General features: G+C 43.1%; 1 protein-coding gene across 1 annotated transcript in view; it reads left to right on the top strand.

The window, feature by feature from the left end:
* TSPAN12 (tetraspanin 12) overlaps positions 1-18,484 on the top strand; it is a 221,132-nt gene that overhangs the window by 104,972 nt on the left and 97,676 nt on the right. Inside the window, exon 5 of the mRNA XM_044276988.1 lies at positions 14,134-14,208. Coding sequence (XP_044132923.1) covers positions 14,134-14,208 — 75 coding nt within the window. The remainder of the gene's footprint in view (positions 1-14,133; positions 14,209-18,484) is intronic.

Raw genomic sequence — 18,484 nt, forward strand, 5'->3', positions numbered from 1 at the left:
CTACAGCTTCTAGAGAGGGGTCGTTGATCCAGGGAGTTATTCTGATTGCCTGATTAGAGTCGGGAAGGAATATTTTATTCCCCTAAAGTGGGGGAAATTGGCTTCTACCTCACAGGTTTTTTTTGCCGTCCTCTGGATCAACTTGCAGGATAACAGGCCGAACTGGATGGACAAATGTCTTTTTTCGGCCTTATGTACTATGTTACTAAGGTGAAAAAAAGGCTGTTTTAGCGTAGTTTTAAAAAAATGTTTACAGTATTCACTTGAGGGGGCATATGATGTGATATTTTTTTTTTTTAGAGAAGGTGGTTATGGATGCGGCAATACCTAATATGTCTATTATTTTTATTTTTGTTAAGTTTTGCACAGTAAATGCTTTTTGAACAGATTAAAATCTTGTTTTTGTGTTTCCATTTTGTGACTTCCCTATTTTGTTTATTTTTCTGGCGACTGTCTTAGGTAGGGTTTTTAATGGTACCATTTTGGGGTACATAAGACTTTTTGAGTGCTTGGTGTTATACTTTTTGTGAGGCAAGGTGACAAAAATGGCAGTTTTTCTTTTTGTTAGTTTTTTTTTTTACTGCATTCACCTGACAGGGTGGACCATGAGATATTTTTATAGAGCCGGTCGATACGGACGCGGCAATACCTAATATGTATACTTTTTTTCCTATGTTTTACAATTTTTTTATTACTTAATTATGGTAAAACAATGCTTTTTTATTTGCTTGAAACTTTTTATTTTTTTATATATATTATACTTTTTTTTTTTTTTTACTCCCCCCCACACAACTTTTGGGGATCTGATTCCCTGTACAATGCATTACAATACTTCTGTTGTAATGCATTGGCTGTAAGTGTATTACCAGTGTAATACACGTACAGCTTCCTGCCTGTGATAAAGGGGGCTGGATCTCACAGGATTACATGAAAGGCAGCCTCGATGCCTGTGGAAGGCATCGGGCTGCCTTCCCTTCCATCGGGTCCCCATCACAGCAGCGCGGGGACCCAATGGGGAAGGGGAGGGAGCTCCCTGCCTCCACACACCCCGCACATGACACGGTCAGCGCTGACTGCGGCATAGTGAGGGTTAATGCGCCGGCATTAGTGTTTTCACTGATGCCGGTGCATACAGCAGGCGTCTGGCTGACAGGAACAGCTGATCGGACGGGCGCAGCTCCTGCACTCGCCCGATCAGCGTGTTGTAGTACTACGGCGTTGGTCGGGATGTCACTTCCCGCAGCGCCGTACTATTACACGCTGGTTGTGAAGTAGTTATTTGTCATCAACAATTTGAGCCATTTCTGCCAATAAGAGGATGATAAATGAGGCTTAATATGCACCAATTTCAAAGCATTAATGCATTCTTTATGGTGAAAATTGTGGAGAAAACTGTTGATACAGTTTGTTGATACACATTTTGTTTTTATTACCAGTTTACTAAAAAACATTCAAGTTATAGTTATATAAAGGACATAGACATAAAGTCCAGACTTTTAGCTTTCATTTGAGGGTATCCACATTACAATTGTATGATGGGTTTAGGAGTTTCAGCTCCTTTACGTGTGGCACCATGTTTTTAAAGGGACCAAAAGTAATTGGACAATCGACTCAACGACTGTTTCATGGGCAGGTGTGGGCTATTCCTTCATTATTTCATTCTCAATTAAGCACATAAAAGGCCTGGAGTTGAGTTGAAGTGTGGTGCATTGCATTTTAAACATGCGGTCAAAGGAGCTCTCCATGCAGGTGAAACAAGCCATCCTTCATCTGCGAAAATTGAAAAAACCCATCCAAGAAATTGCTACACTATTATGAGTGGCAAAATCTACAGTTAGGTACATCATGAGAAAGAAAGAAAGCACTGGTGACCTCAAGAATTCAAAAAATAAGAATAATTACCATGGTGAAGAGAAACCCCTTAACCACCTCCCGACCGCCTAACGCGCCGATGCGTCCGGGAGGTGGTTGATTTACTCCCCCTGGACGCATCGGCGCGTCATCTCGCGAGACGCGAGATTTCGTCACAGCCGGCCCGTCGCCAAGTATTTCGTCAGCAACCTGCCGGCCAATGATCGTGGCTGGCAGGTTGCTGATTTTTAAAAAAACCAATCAGAAGCCAGATTACCCATCATATTAGTAAATATGATGTGGTTATATGGCTGCTGTGCTCCTCTGCTCCTTCTTTTGGTCGGTTGGTTCCAGCAGAGGAGCAGAGGAGCACACATCACTGTGAGTACCCACCAACACCACACTTAGCCCCCAGATCACCTCCCAGCACCCAATTAACCCTTTGATCACCCCTTCTTGCTCCTGTCAATCACTAGTGAAAAGGAAAAAAGTGATCAGTGCAAACTGTCACTTTTTTTTTTTCACTGGTATTGGCCGTTAGGTTTTAGGTATAGTTTAGGCCCCTTGGTTAGGTAGTTTAGGGATCAGTTAGCGCCCAGCCCACCGCACCGCAGTCCGTTATTCGCTGATTAGCGTATCGCTAATCAGCATTTGTACTTTTATAGTATCTGGAAGTGATCAAAACTGATCACGGTCAGATCTATTATTGTATTAGTGTCACTTTAGTTCTCCCTCCACCCAAAAGGCAGTGTTTGCCCGATCAGGCCTGATCGGTCGCCCACACGTGCGTTCGCCCACACCCGCCCCACCGCAGTGACAAAAAAAATTTTTTTTTTGATCGCTGCACATTCACTTTACACGCACTGCGGCGATAAAAAAATCAGTTTTGATATTTTTTTATCAACCGCAGCGGCCTCCGGTACTTTGCTAGCCTCCCATTTGTAAGACAGGCTTGCTTTTTTTTTCTTGGGTAGTCTCAGGGAATACCCCTAAATTTAGTTGCCCACATGTCAAACAGGGGGTATTCTTCTGAAGAGGCCTACAGGCTTCTGACCCAGTCGGATGAGGAATGGGAACCCTCATCTGATGAATCTAGCGGGTCAGAATACGAACCTGTAGAAAGCAGTGGCTCTCTGACCCAAAGTTCGGACGAGGAGGCTGAGGTCCCTGATAGCACCAGGCGTACCTGGCCCCGTGTCGCTAGACCGCAGGTTGCGCAGGATCCGCTTCAAGAGCAGCAGAGTGGGGCTGGTGCTGTCGGATTACGTGGTGAGGCATACACCAGCAGCCCAGCCCTTCCTGGACCTAGTACCAGCACTGCCGTAAAACATGGTGAAGTAGCGAGCACCAGAAGGGCAGTTGAAGCTGGTACGGTGGCACGTGCAGTAGTGACCCCGTCGCAGCCACCGCAAAGACGTGCCCGTAGAGCCCCTAGAATCCCTGAGGTGCTGGCAAACCCTGATTGGCAGTCCCCAACCTCAGCCGCACCTGTAGTTCCCCCTTTCACCGCCCAGTCTGGAGTTCGGGTTGAGACAGCTCAGATCGGTTCGGCCCTGGGATTTTTTGAGCTGTTCTTGACTGCGGAGCTCTTAGACTTAGTTGTGGCAGAGACAAACAGAGATTTTTTCATCCAGATTGATCGATGCGAATGAAGAAATCTGTGCCGTTCATTTTTTTCTTTCAGCCCAGAGGCTGAACGAAAAAAAAAAATCTCATTACCTGTATGCTCAATATAAGGAGAATAGCAGAAACTCCTAATGCTGGCGATACATGTAATGATTGCGGAGACCCTCAAATGCCAGGGCAGTACAAACACACCACAACTGACCCCATTTTGGAAAGAAGACACCCCAAGGTATTCGCTGAGGGGCATATTGAGTCCATGAAAGATTTAAATTTTTGTCCTAAGTTAGCAGAAAGTGAGACTTTGTGAGAAAAAACAAAAAAAAAAATCAATTTCCGCTAACTTATGCCAAAAAAATACATTTCTATGAACTCGCCATGCCCCTCATTGAATACCTTGGGGTGTCTTCTTTCCAAAGTGGGGTCACATGTGGGGTATTTATACTGCCCTGGCTTTTTAGGGGCCCTAAAGCGTGAGAAGAAGTCTTGGATCCAAATGTCTAAAAATGCCCTCCTAATAGGAATTTAGGCACTTTTGCAGCCTAGATGCGCAAAAGTGTCACACATCTGGTATCGCCGTACTCAGAAGAAGCTGGGGAATGTGTTATGGGGTGTCATTTTACATATACCCATGCTGGGTGAGATAAATATCTTGGTCAAATGCCAACTTTGTATAAAAAAAATGGAAAAGTTGTCTTTTGCCAAGATATTTCTCTCACCCAGCATGGTTATATGTGAAATGACACCCCAAAACACATTGCCCAACTTCTCCTGAGTACGGCGATACCAGATGTGTGACACTTTTTTGCAGCCAAGGTGGGCAAAGGGGCACATATTCCAAAGTGCACCTTTCGGATTTCGCTGGTCATTTTTTACACATTTTGATTGCAAAGTAGTTCTCACACAAATTGCCAGGGCAGTATAACTACGCCACAAGTGACCCCATTTTGGAAAGAAGACACCCCAAGGTATTCCGTGAGGGGCATGGCGAGTTCCTAGAATTTTTTATTTTTTGTCGCAAGTTAGTGGAATATGAGACATTGTAAGGAAAAAAGAGAAAAAAAAAATCATCATTTTCCGCTAACTTGTGACAAAAAAAAAAAAATCTAGGAACTCACCGTGCCCCTCACGGAATACCTTGGGGTGTCTTCTTTCCAAAATGGGGTCACTTGTGGGGTAGTTATACTGCCCTGGCAATTTAGGGGCCCATATGTGTGAGAAGTACTTTGCAATCAAAATCTGTAAAAAATGACCGGTGAAATTCGAAAGGTGCACTTTGGAATGTGGGTCCCTTTGCCCACCTAGGCTGCAAAAAAGTGTCACACATCTGGTATCGCCGTACTCAGGAGAAGTTGGGGAATGTGTTTTGGGGTGTCATTTTACATATACCCATGCTGGGTGAGAGAAATATCTTGGAAACGACAACTTTTCCCATTTTTTTATACAAAGTTGGCATTTGACCAAGATATTTTTCTCACCCAGCATGGGTATATGTAAAATGATACCCCAAAACACATTCCCCAACTTCTCCTGAGTACGGCGATACCAGATGTGTGACACTTTTTTGCTGCCAAGGTGGGCAAAGGGGCACATATTCCAAAGTGCACCTTTCGGATTTCGCAGGCCATTTTTTACACATTTTGATTGCAAAGTACTTCTCACACATATGGGCCCCTAAATTGCCAGGGCAGTATAACTACGCCACAAGCGACCCCATTTTGGAAAGAAGACACCCCAAGGTATTCTGTGAGGGGCATGGCGAGTTCCTAGAATTTTTTAATTTTTGTCGCAAGTTAGTGGAATATTAGACTTTGTAAGAAAAAAATTTAAATAAAAAATCATCATCATTTTCCGCTAACTTGTGACAAAAAATAAAAAGTTCTATGAACTCACTATGCCCATCAGCGAATACCTTAGGGTGTCTACTTTCCGAAATGGGGTCATTTGTGGGGTTTTTCTACTGTTTGGGCATTGTAGAACCTCAGGAATCATGACAGGTGCTCAGAAAGTCAGAGCTGCTTCAAAAAGCGGAAATTCACATTTTTGTACCATAGTTTGTAAACGCTATAACTTTTACCCAAACCATTTTTTTTTTATCAAAGACATTCAGAACTATAAATTTAGCGAAAAATTTATATATGGATGTCGTTTTTTTTGCAAAATTTTACAGCTGAAAGTGAAAAAATCGTGAAATTTCGATTAATAACAAAAAAAGTAAAAATGTCAGCAGAAATGAAATACCACCAAATGAAAGCTCTATTAGTGAGAAGAAAAGGAGGTAAAATTCATTTGGGTGGTAAGTTGCATGACCGAGCGATAAACTGTGAAAATAGTGTAGTGCCGAAGTGTAAAAAGTGGCGTGGTCATGAAAGGGGTTTTAGCTAGCAGGGCTGAAGTGGTTAATAACAGCCAACCAAGTGAACGACACTCTCCAGGATATAGGCGTATCAATATACAAATCTACAATAAAGAGAAGACTGCATTAAAGTAAATACAGAGGGTTCACTGCACGGTGCAAGCCACTCATTAGCCTCAATAATAAGAAGGCTAGATTGGACTTTACTAAAAAAAAAAAAAAATTAAAAAACCAGCACGCTTTTGGAAGAACATTCTTTGGACAGATGAAACCAAGATCAACCTCTACCAGAATGATGGAAAGAAAAAAGTATGGCGAAGGCATGATGCAGCTCAGGATCCAAAGCATACCACATCATCTATAAAACACGGCGGAGGCCGTGTGATGGCTTGGGCATGCATGACTGCCAGTGGCACTGGGTCCCTAGTGTTTATTGATGATGTGACACAGGACAGAAGCGGCCGGATAAATTCTGGTGTTTTCAGAGCCATACTGTGTGCTCAAATCCAGCCAAACTGATTGTATTCATAATACAGATGCACAATGACCCAAAACATAAAGCCAAAGCAACCCAGGAGTTTACTAAAGCAAAGAAGTGGAATATTCTTGAATGGCCAAGTCAGTCACCTGATCTGAACCCAATAGAGCATTTCACTTGTTAAAGACTAAACTTCAGACAGAAAGACCCACAAACAAACAGCAAATGAAAACCGCTGCAGTAAAGGCCTGGCAGAGCATTAAAAAGGAGGAAACACAGCGTCTGGTGATGTCTATGAGTTCAAGACTTCAGGCAGTCATTGCCAACAAAGGGTTTTCAACCAAGTATTAGAAATGAACATTTTATTTACAATTATTTAATTTGTCCAATTACTTTTGATCCCCTGAAATGAAGGGATTGAGTTAAAAAATGCTTTAGTTTCTCACTTTTTTATGCAATCATTTTGTTCAATCCAGTGAATTAAAGCTGGAAGACTGAACTTCACTTGCATCTGAATTGTTTTGTTCAAAATCTATTGTGGTAATGTATAGAACGAAACACCATTGTTTTGACGCATCTTGCACCATAATTCTGGTGCAACCTGATTAGTAAATATCCAACATTGTGTACTATAACTAAAACCAAATGCTCTGTAATGTAGTATACATAATTCTAACATTTTTGGCTCTATACACCACCACAATGGTTTTGAAATGGAACTAACAAGATGTGCTTTAGCTGCAGACTGTCATCCTTAATTTTAGGGTATTTACATCCAAATCAGGTGAACGGTGTAGGAATTACAACAGTTTGCATATGTGCCTCCCACTTGTTACAGGATCAAAAGTAATGGGACAGAATAATAATCATAAATCAAACTTTCTCTTTTTAATACTTGGTTGCAAATCCTTTGTAGTCAATTACAGCCTGAAGTCTGGAACGCATAGACATCACCAGACGCTGGGTTTCATCCCTGGTGATGCTCTGCCAGGCCTCTACTGCAACTGTCTTCAGTTCCTGCTTGTTCTTGGGGCATTTTCCCTTCAGTTTTGTCTTCAGCGAGTAAAATGCATGCTCAATCGGATTCAGGTCAGGTGATTGACTTGGCCATTGCATAACATTCCACTTCTTTCCCTTAAAAAAACTCTTTGGTTGCTTTTGCAGTATGCTTTGGGTCATTGTCCATCTGCAATCTGAAGCGCCGTCCAATGAGTTCTGAAGCATTTCGCTGAATATGAGCAGATAATATTGCCCGAAACACTTCAGAATTCATCCTGCTGCTTTTGTCAGCAGTCACATCATCAATAAATACAAGGGAACCAGTTCCATTGGCAGCCATACATGCCCACGCCATGACACTACCACCACCATGCTTCACTGATGAGGTGGTATGCTTAGGATCATGAGAAGTTGCTTTCCTTCTCCATACTCTTCTCTTACCATTACTCTGGTACAAGTTGATCTTGGTCTAGTCTGTCCATAGGATGTTGTTCCAGAACTGTGAAGGCTATTTTAGATGTCTTTTGGCAAACTCTAATCTGGCCTTCCTGTTTTTGAGGCTCACCAATGGTTTACATCTTGTGGTATTCACTCTGGTGAAGTCTTCTCTTGATTGTTGGCTTTGGCACACATACACCTACCTCCTGGAGAGTGTTGTTGATCTGGCCAACTGTTGTGAAGGGTGTTTTCTTCACCAGGGAAAGACTTCCTCGGTCATCCACCACAGTTGTTTTCCGTGGTCTTCCAGGTGTTTTGGTGTTGATGAGCTCACCGGTGCGTTCCTTCTTTTTTAAGAATGTTCCAAACAGTTGTTTTGGCCACGCCTAATGTTTTTGCTATCTCTCTGATGGGTTTGTTGTGTTTTTTCAGCCTAATGATGGCTTGCTTCACTGATAGCGACAGCTCTTTGGATCTCATCTTGAGAGTTGACAGCAACAGATTCCAAATGCAAATGGGACATTTGAAATGAACTCTGGACCTTTTATCTGCTAATTGTAATTGGGATAATGAGGGAATAACACACCATGGAACAGCTGAGAAGCCAATTGTCCCATTACTTTTGGTCCCTTAACAAGTGGGAGTCACATATGCAAACTGTTGTAATTCCTACACCGTTCACTTGATTTGGATTTAAATACCCTCTAATTAAAGCTGACAGTCTGCAGTTAAAGCACATCTTATTAGTTTTATTTCAAATCCATTGTGGTGGTGTATAGAGCCAAAAATTTTACAATTGTGTTGATGTCCCAATATTTATGGACCTGACTGTATAGTAAACTATGAATTGTAGAAAAAGTGTAAACATTTCCGTTCCATCTGAATGTATTTGATAATTTTTAAGTCTACAAATTGGAAGCGCTATGAAAAGTAGAAAGGCAGAAACAATAAACCGTGTGCTTACGTGTATATGAAAGCATGTGGAATGCAAGGTCATTGGGCTAGCTGGCATCATGGAGTCTTTATGTGCCTTAAACTTTACCTTAAATTGAGCTATACCGTTTTATGGTTGTAGTTATGCCATTTTTATGAGACTTGATAAATCGTCCAGACTTTTTGCCCTCAGTTACCTAGCTCCCACTGGATTGTAAAGTACATTTCAGGCTATTATTTTAGTAGTTTGATAATGTTTTATCACTTTGTGAAGGTATTTAGGCAGCTGTGATGCTACTCCAATAGTAAGTTCCATAGTTGCAGTCACTTGATCAAACTTCTAGTAGAGTGTGCTACATTATTTGTCACCACACAATTATGGACTACATTGTCGCTCTATAGCTTTTTCTAGATTTCTAGTATTTACATTGTATTTTACTTGTTTTATATCCTGTCCAATTCGTTTAGTCATAGACAACTGACAGCTATAAATTAAACTTGCATTTGTGATGTTGCTGGTCTGAACAAAGCCCAGGCTGGAATTTATCGCCTGTTGTCGTTTATTTCATTTATATCTTGTGAGATAATAAAACTGGCCACACAGGATTTCTTATTTTCCCAAATGTTTTATGACATTGTTGTACAAGGTCAAACAAAATGTAGGCATAAGTTGAAAATCAAAACAAAAAATAATAATTCAAAAATGGTTACTTTGTAGGTGCTATACATTTGATTTAAAGGGGTATTCCCATCTCAGACAATGGGGGCATATCGCTAGGATTTGCCCCCATTGTCTGATAGGTGCGAGTCCCACCGCTGGGACCCGCACCTATAACGAGAACCATCTATATCTAAATAGTTTCTTAATATTTCTAAGCCACATACCTCTGAGATAAATTACTTCTATCTCCACATCTATGAGCACATGCAGCGAGAGTGCCTCCAAGAGACATGCAACACGTACCCCCTGAGATACTTGTACTACAGGTTCAGCTAATGCCACGATAAAATGATATTGTACTTGACTAGGGTAACAACAGGACTAATGGCTATTTATGTTAAATTAGAGCCATATCAGAACCACAGCATGCATTCAAGGGGTAGGAATCTGCATACTTTTTTAGTTTATTAAATAGTGTAGGAGATAGGGCATGTCATTACAGAGGTTTATGTCAGAGGGGAGTTTATCAGGACATGTGTGTCAGTTTTCCAAGGTTAAAAAGTGGCCAGGGCTTAACTGAAGGGGGAGAAGCCACTGCAACCCGAACAATTTATCAGAATTCATTCATGTCATTTGTCAGTGAATGTTTCCAATACATTACCTTTAAATTAAGTATCATTTTATCTTTGCATTATAGTTCATATAAAGTTACAACCATAATGTGAGCACAAACTTATGACAGCAAACATGATGTGTTTGTGTACGTGTGTGTGTGTGGTGGGGGGAATAACATTAGCAATTCCCTTTATGACATTACTGCAAAGTGGTTGATGAAATAAAGACATTTCCAAATGTATGCAGAATTGTAAATGCAGCTCTGGATGACAATGGGCTATAGCAGAGATCAGAAAAGAATGTGCAAAGAAAGGACACATTTACTTGGGCCAATGATCAGAATCAAACTTTCGTACCAATCTTCACTCACCCAGCCTTGTACATATGCTGCTGTTCCCTTGACAACGAGCAAATGCTTGTTTGTCAGACAATCGTATCCTTTATATTGCATTAAAAAGTTACTCTGTACAGTGGCATATTGTCCTATGTGAACAGAAGGTGGGCTGCCAACAAAAACCACTGCAACAATAAATGCAACATGTAAATGGCACATAATGAGCCACTGGATCATCGGTCGGCGCTGTTAACGCAGAAAATCTGACCCTAAGGCCTCATGTACACGACAGTATTTTTTCATGGTCCGCAAAAACGGGGTCCGTAGGTCCGTGATCCGTGACCGTTTTTTCGTCCGTGGGTCTTCCTTGATTTTTGGAGGATCCACGGACATGAAAAAAAAGTCGTTTTGGTGTCCGCCTGGCCGTGCGGAGCCAAACGGATGCGTCCTGAATTACAATGCAAGTCAATGGGGACGGATCCGTTTGACGTTGACACAATATGGTGCCATTTCAAACGGATCCGTCCCCATTGACTTTCAATGTAAAGTCTGGAGTCCCTTTTATACCATCGGATCTGAGTTTTCTCCAATCCGATGGTATATTTTAACTTGAAGCGTCCCCATCACCATGGGAACGTCTCTGTGTTAGAATATACTGTCGGATATGAGTTAGATCGTGAAAACTCATTTCCAACAGTATATTCTAACACAGAGGCGTTCCCATGGTGATGGGAACGCTTCTAGTTAGAATATACTACAAACTGTGTACATGACTGCCCCCTGCTGCCTGGCAGCACCCGATCTCTTACAGGGGGCCGTGATCAGCACAATTAACCCCTCAGGTGCCGCACCTGAAGGGGTTAATTGTACTATCATATCCCCCTGTAAGAGATCAGGGCTGCCAGGCAGCAGGGGGCAGACCCCCCCCCTCCCTAGTTTGAATATCATTGGTGGCCAGTGCGGCCCCCCTCCCTCTATTGTAATAATAGGTTGGTGGCACAGTGTCCGGCCCCCCGCCCCCCCTCCCTCCCTCTATTGTAATAATTTGTTGGTGGCACAGTGTGCGCCCCCCCATCGGTCCCCCCTCCCTCTGTAGCATTAACAACATTGGTGGCCAGTGTGCGGCCTCCCATCTCCCCCCGATCATTGGTGGCAGCGGAGTTCCGATCGGAGTCCCAGTTTAATCGCTGGGGCTCCGATCGGTAACCATGGCAACCAGGACGCTACTGCAGCCCTGGTTGCCATGGTTACTTAGCAATAGTACAATAGTAAAAGATTCAAACTTACCTGCGAGCTGCGATGTCTGTGTCCGGCCGGGAGCTCCTCCTACTGGTAAGTGACAGTTCATTTAGCAATGCGCCGCACAGACCTGTCACTTACCAGTAGGTGGAGCTCCCGGCCGGACACGAACATCGCAGCAGCCAGCAGGTAAGTATGATGCTTCTACTATTACCGATCGGAGCCCCAGCGATTAAACTGGGACTCCGATCGGAACTCCGCTGCCACCAATGATCGGGGAGGGGGGGGGGGAGGAGATGGGAGGCCGCACACTGGCCACCAATGTTGTTAATGCTATAGAGGGAGGGGGGGCCGATGGGGGTGCCACCAACGAATTATTACAATAGAGGGAGCAAGGGGGTGGGCGGGGGGAGGGATAGCGCACACTGTGCCACCAACGAATTATTACAATAGAGGGAGAAAGGGGGGGCGGGGGGGGGGGCGCACACTGTGCCACCAACAAATTATTACAATAGAGGGAGGGAGGGGGGGGGCCGCACTGGCCACCAATGATATTCAAACTGGGGAGGGAGGGGGGTCTGCCCCTTGCTGCCTGGCAGCCCTGATCTCCTACAGGGGGATATGATAGTACAATTAACCCCTTCAGGTACTGCACCTGAAGGGGTTAATTGTGCTGATCACGGCCCCCTGTAAGAGATCGGGTGCTGCCAGGCAGCAGGGGGCAGTCTTGTACACAGTTTGTAGTGTATTCTAACTAGAAGCGTCCCCATCACCATGGGAACACCTCTGTGTTAGAATATACTGTCGGATATGAGTTTTCACGAAGTGAAAACTTAGATCTGAAAAAGCTTTTATGCAGACGGATCTTCGGATCCGTCTGTATGAAAGTAACCTACGGACACGGATGCCAATCTTGTGTGCATCCGTGTTCTTTCACGGACCCATTGACTTGAATGGGTCCGTCCAAAAAATAGGACAGGTCATATTTTTTTGACGGACAGGATACACGGATCACGGTCTCGGCTGCAAAACGGAGCATTTTCCGATTTTTCCACGGACCCATTGAAAGTCAATGGGTCTGCGAAAAAAAACTGAAAACGGCACAACGGCCACGGATGCACACAACGGTCGTGTGCATGAGGCCTTAGACAACTTGAGCAGGAAATTTGTACATGGTGTTGATAGGTGAATATACACCTGGTTTAGTTATTTCTAGAATTGCAGAACCCTTTAACCTCTTCTTCATTCTTCACTATGTAAAATAGCGCACAGCTTATTATTAGAGATGAGCAAATTGCATATTTTGAAATTCGTTCACACTTTGTTTGGTGGTAAGGTGAATTGCGTTATGGATTCCGTTACCATGGACCATGACGCAATTCTGTGATGGAATGCATAATGGAATGCCTTTAGAGGCATTCAGTTATTCATTCCATCATAATAGAAATCTATGGGCTGCAAAACAGATCCGTCCGGTTTACGTTATGCAGGGGAGGACTTCGTTTTGCAGCCCATAGACTTCTATTATGACAGAATTAATAACGGAATGCATTCCGTCATAGAATTGCGTTATGGTCCATGGTAACAGAATCCATAACGCAATTCACTTTTTGCCACCAAACCAAATGTGAACGAAAATTCGCTCATCTCTACTTATTATCTTATAAATAACTGATTTAAGTATGAAAAGCATATTTTTAAACATTTAAAGACATTTTCAGATTTTATGTTAATAAAACATTTTCAGTAAATCAAATGTTTATGCAAATATGTGCTATACCTTCTGTATTAAAGGGGTTGCCCGGGTTCAGAGCTGAACCTGGACATACCGATAATTTCACCCAGTCAGCTCCCCTGATGTTACCATCGGAGCATTTCATGCTCAGATGCTCTCCCTTGCCCTTGCGCAGGATCGCACAGGGCAAGGGCTCTTTTATTTACCATAACACGCTGCCGGGCGGAGGCTCCCGCCCAGCAGCATGTTTGGTGACATCACCGACTCTGATGGGCGGGCTTTAGCGCTGCCCTAGCTGTTTTACAGGCGAGGGCAGCGCTAAAGCCTGCCCATCAGTGCTGGGGTCGTCACCAGAAATCCAGAAAATGCCTTTGTCCTACGTGATTCAGCGCAGGGCAATAGAGCATCGGAGCATTAACTGCTCCGATGCTCAAGTCAGGGAGGTTGCCTGGGTGAAAATGGGGATATGTCCGGGTTCCGCTTTGCACCCGGGAATCTGGACAACCCCTTTAATTATTCCATGATCTCTGCTTGCGATTATTTGGTAGTGGATAAAAATCTGCCCTGGTCACATGATCACAAAGATGCCTGGCTTTTTACAGGAGACATTTTGATATCTTTACTGTAAAGAGCCAACCACCTATATGAGCATCACATGACCAGGATAACGTCAAGCCCTGAATGACATTGAAAGGACTGTATATCAGAAGATTTGCATAGATTTCTATTATATAAACCGCTTTATCAGTAAAACCACTTTAGTCAATGGCAAATGGAATGCTTTACCAACACGTTTGTTAAATTGGCCGGTGATACATAATATTGTATATTTTAGAAAATTGAATGTCACATGCATCTTCTTCTTTTGCAGTATTTTGGGAGCTTGTTAGTAATTTTCTGCATTGAGTTGGCATGTGGAGTGTGGACCTATGAACAGGAAATCACGGTAGGTTTATAAGAAACATCCTAATTCTGATGTAAAGGATTGGATTATGAATATTGTTTAAATTTTTATAAATATTTACTAGAAATATTTTACCCATAATAGCACTAGTAAATAAACAGCATTTTAATTTATTTACTGATCATAGACATCTAGAAAACTAAAGTTTTTTTCTAAAGGTATTTTCCGGTTTGCATCAACATCCCTTAAAAAATCATTTATGAAGGTCGCTGTAGTTTGGTAATATATTTCTTTTATCTTTATTGCTTATATCTTCCGTACTGGGCTGTAGTCACATGACCATGTCCATGCAGATCTTTTTTATTTCCTGTGATGTTATGTCCATGGTCATCTTAAAGCGGCAACAAGGACAATGATAGGGGAGTGTCTATGTAATTAGCTGGTGGGAGGAGCTATAAACTAGCTGGGTGTTACTAGGGGCAGTGATAGGGGAGTGTCTATGTAACCAGCTGGTGGGAAGAGCTATAAACTAGCTGGGTGTTGTTAGGGACAGTGATAGAGGAGTGTCTATGTAACCAGCTGGTGGGAGAAGCTATAAACTAGCTGGGTGTTGTTAGGGACAGTGATAGAGGAGTATCTATATAACTAGCTGGTGGGAGGAGCTATAAACTAGCTGGGTGTTGTAAGGGGCAGTGATAGAGGAGTGTCTATGTAACTAGCTGGTGGGAGGAGCTATAAACTAGTTGGGTGTTGTTAGGGGCAGTGATAGGGGAGTGTCTATGTAAATAGCTGGTGGGAGGAGCTATAAACTAGCTGGGTGTTGTTAGGGGCAGTGATAGAGGAGTGTCTATGTAAATAGCTGGTGGGAGGAGCTATAAACGAGTTGGGTGTTGTTAGGGGCAGTGATAGGGGAGTGTCTATGTAACCAGCTGGGTGGGAGGATCTATAAACTAGCTGTGTATTATGGGCAGTGATAGGGCAGTGTCTATGTAACTAGCCGGGTGGGAGGAGCTATAAACTAGCTGGGTGTTGTTAGGGGAAGTGATAGGGGAGTGTCTGTATAACTAACTTGTGGGAGGAGCTATAAACTAGCTAGGTGTTGTTAGGGGCAGTGATAGGGGAGTGTCTCTATAACTAGCTGGGTTGGAGGAGCTATAAACTAGCTGGGTGTTAGACACTGCCCTATCACTGCCCCTAACACCCAGCTAGTTTATAGCTACTCCCACAAGCTAGTTATATAGATACTCTCTTATCTCTGCCTGTAACAACACCCAGGTAGTTTATAGCTCCTCCCACCCAGCTAGTTACATAGACACTGCCCTATCACTGCCCCTATGTAACTAGCTGGGTGGGAGGAGCTATAAACTAGCTGGGTGTTGTTAGGGGCAGTGATAAGGGAGTATCTATATAACTAGCTTGTGGGAGGAGCTATAAACTAGCTGGGTGTTACTAGGGGCAGTGATAGGGGAGTGTCTATGTAACCAGCTGGTGGGTGGAGCTATAACCTAGCTGGGTGTTGTTAGGGGCAGTGATACGGGAGTTTCTATGTGGGAGGAGCTATAAACTAGCTGGGTGTTGTTTGGGGCATTGAAGCTGTGGCAGAGAAGGGAAAAGTACACTGTGGGTTTGATTGGATACAACAGTAAGTGCAACATACAGGATGGAAACAAACCAGAGTGATTTTTAGAGTCCAAATTTAAAAATAAAATAGGGAAGATGTACATTAGGTAAGCAACTGCATTAGCATATCTGTGAAAAACTACTACCCCTTTAACCCCTTAAGGACACAGGGCGTACAGGTACGCCCTTGTGCCCTGGTACTTAAGGACACAGGGCGTACATGTACGCCCTGTGCATTTTCGATCACTGCCGTGCGGCTGGCAGTGATCGGAACCCGGTGCCTGCTCAAATCATTGAGCAGGCACCTAGGCTAAATGCGCGGGGGGGGTCCCGTGACCCCCCCATGTCGGCGATCGCGGCAAACCGCAGGTCAATTCAGACCTGCGGTTTGCTGCGATTTCTGCAGTTTCTGATCCCCGCGGTCCCTGACCGCGGGGATCAGAAACTTTAGGATTAATTTTTTTTTCCAGTATCCCTCCCCCCTGCACCCCTGAGTTATTTTTCACACGGTGGGAGGGTTGCGGGCGGTGCGGGAGGCGGGCGGTGCGGTAGGCGGGATCGCGATCCCCCGCCCGCCTCCCATTGCATAATCGTTGGCGTCTAGTGGGTATACCAGGGTGCCAGCACATTGCTGGCACCCTGGTATAAACGGCTGACATCGGTGATGCGATGTCAGCCGTTTAACCCTTTCCATACAGCGGTCCGTACGGACCGCTGTATGGAAAAGGTTAACAGCTCAGGGAGCTCCCTCCCTCTCCCATCGGGGGGCTGCTGTGCCTTTGCAGCCCCCCGAATGGAGAGGGAGAGAGCTTCCAGGCAGCCCCCCCAAGCCCCGTCCTTACCCTTCCCCGTCTGCGCAGTTCTGGCAACTACTGAGCAGACGGGGAAGGTTCCCATGGCAACAGGACGCCTTCTCAGGCATCCTGCTGTCCATGGTTCTGAACAGATCTGTGCTGAAAGCATAGATCTGTTCAGTGTAAGTAAAATACAGTGCAGTACCCTATATAGAGTACAGTACTGTATTATGCAGACATCAGACCCACTGGATCTTCAAGAACCAAGTGGGTCTGGGTCAAAAAAAAAAGTGGAAAAAGTGAAAATAAAGTAAAAATCAAAAAACACATTTATCACTGATTAAAAATGAAAAAAATAAAATTCCCTACACATGTTTGGTATCGCCGCGTCCGTAACGACCTGATCTATAAAACAGTAATGTTACTTTACCCGAACGGTGAACGCCATAAAAATAAAAAATTAAAAACTATGATGAAATTGGAATTTTGCCCACCTTACTTCCCAAAAAAGGTAATAAAAGTGATCAAAAAAGTCGCATGTACGCCAAAATTGTAACAATCAAACCGTTATCTCATCCCGCAAAAATCATACCCTACCCAAGATAATCGCCCAAAAACTGAAAAAGTTATGGCTCTTAGACTATGGAAACACTAAAACATGATTTCTTTTGTTTCAAAAATGAAATCATTGTGTAAAACTTACATAAATAAAAAAAAGTATACATATTAGGTATCGCCGCGTCCGTATTGACCGGCTTTATAAAAATATCACATGACCTAACCCCTCAGATGACCACCGTAAAAAAATAAAAATAAAAACGGTGTAAAAAAAGCCATTTTTTGTCATCTTCCGTCACAAAAAGTGTAATAGCAAGCAATCAAAAAGTCATGTGCACCCCAAAATAGTGCCAATAAAATCGTCATCTCATCCCACAAAAAATGAGACCCTACTTAAGATAATCGCCCAAAAATTGAAAAAAAATATGGCTCTTAGACTATGGAGACACTAAAACATTTAAAAAAAAATAATAATGAAATTATTGTGTAAAACTTACATAAATAAAAAAAATTGTATACATATTGGGTATCACCGCGTCCGTGACAACCTGCTCTATAAAATTAGCACATGATCTAACCTGTTAGATGAATGGTGTAAATAACAAAAAAAAAAAACGGTGCCAAAAAAGCAATTTCTTGTTACCTTGCCGCACAAAAAGTGTAATATAGAGCAACCAAAAATCATATGTACCCTAAACTTGTACCAACAAAACTGCCACCCTATCCCGTAGTTTCTAAAATGGGGTCACTTTTTTGGAGTTTCTACTCTAGGGGTGCATCAGGGGGGCTTCAAATGGGACATGGTGTCAAAAAAACCAGTCCAGCAAAATCTGCCTTCCAAAAACCGTATGGCATTCCTTTCCTTCTGCGCCCTGCCGTGTGCCTGTACAGCAGTTTACGACCACATATGGGATGTTTCTGTAAACTACTGAATCAGGGCCATAAATAATGAGTTTTGTTTGGCTGTTAACCCTTGCTTTGTAACTGGAAAAAAAATATTAAAATGGAAAATGTGCCAAAAATGTGAAATTTTGAAATTGTATCTCTATTTTCCATTAAATCTTGTGCAACACCTAAAGGGTTAACAAAGTTTGTAAAATCAGTTTTGTATACCTTGAGGGGTGTAGTTTCTTAGATGGGGTCACTTTTATGGAGTTTCTACTCTAGGGGTGCATCAGGGGGCTTCAAAAGGGACATGGTGTCAAAAAAACCAGTCCAGCAAAATCTGCCTTCCAAAAACCGTATGGCATTCCTTTCCTTCTGCGCCCTGCCGTGTGCCCATACAGCAGTTTATGACCACATATGGGGTGTTTCTGTAAACTACAGAATCAGGGCCATAAATAATG

The sequence above is a fragment of the Bufo gargarizans genome, chromosome 2 (genome assembly GCF_014858855.1).
Source record: "Bufo gargarizans isolate SCDJY-AF-19 chromosome 2, ASM1485885v1, whole genome shotgun sequence".
Classification (NCBI taxonomy): Eukaryota; Metazoa; Chordata; class Amphibia; order Anura; family Bufonidae; genus Bufo; species Bufo gargarizans.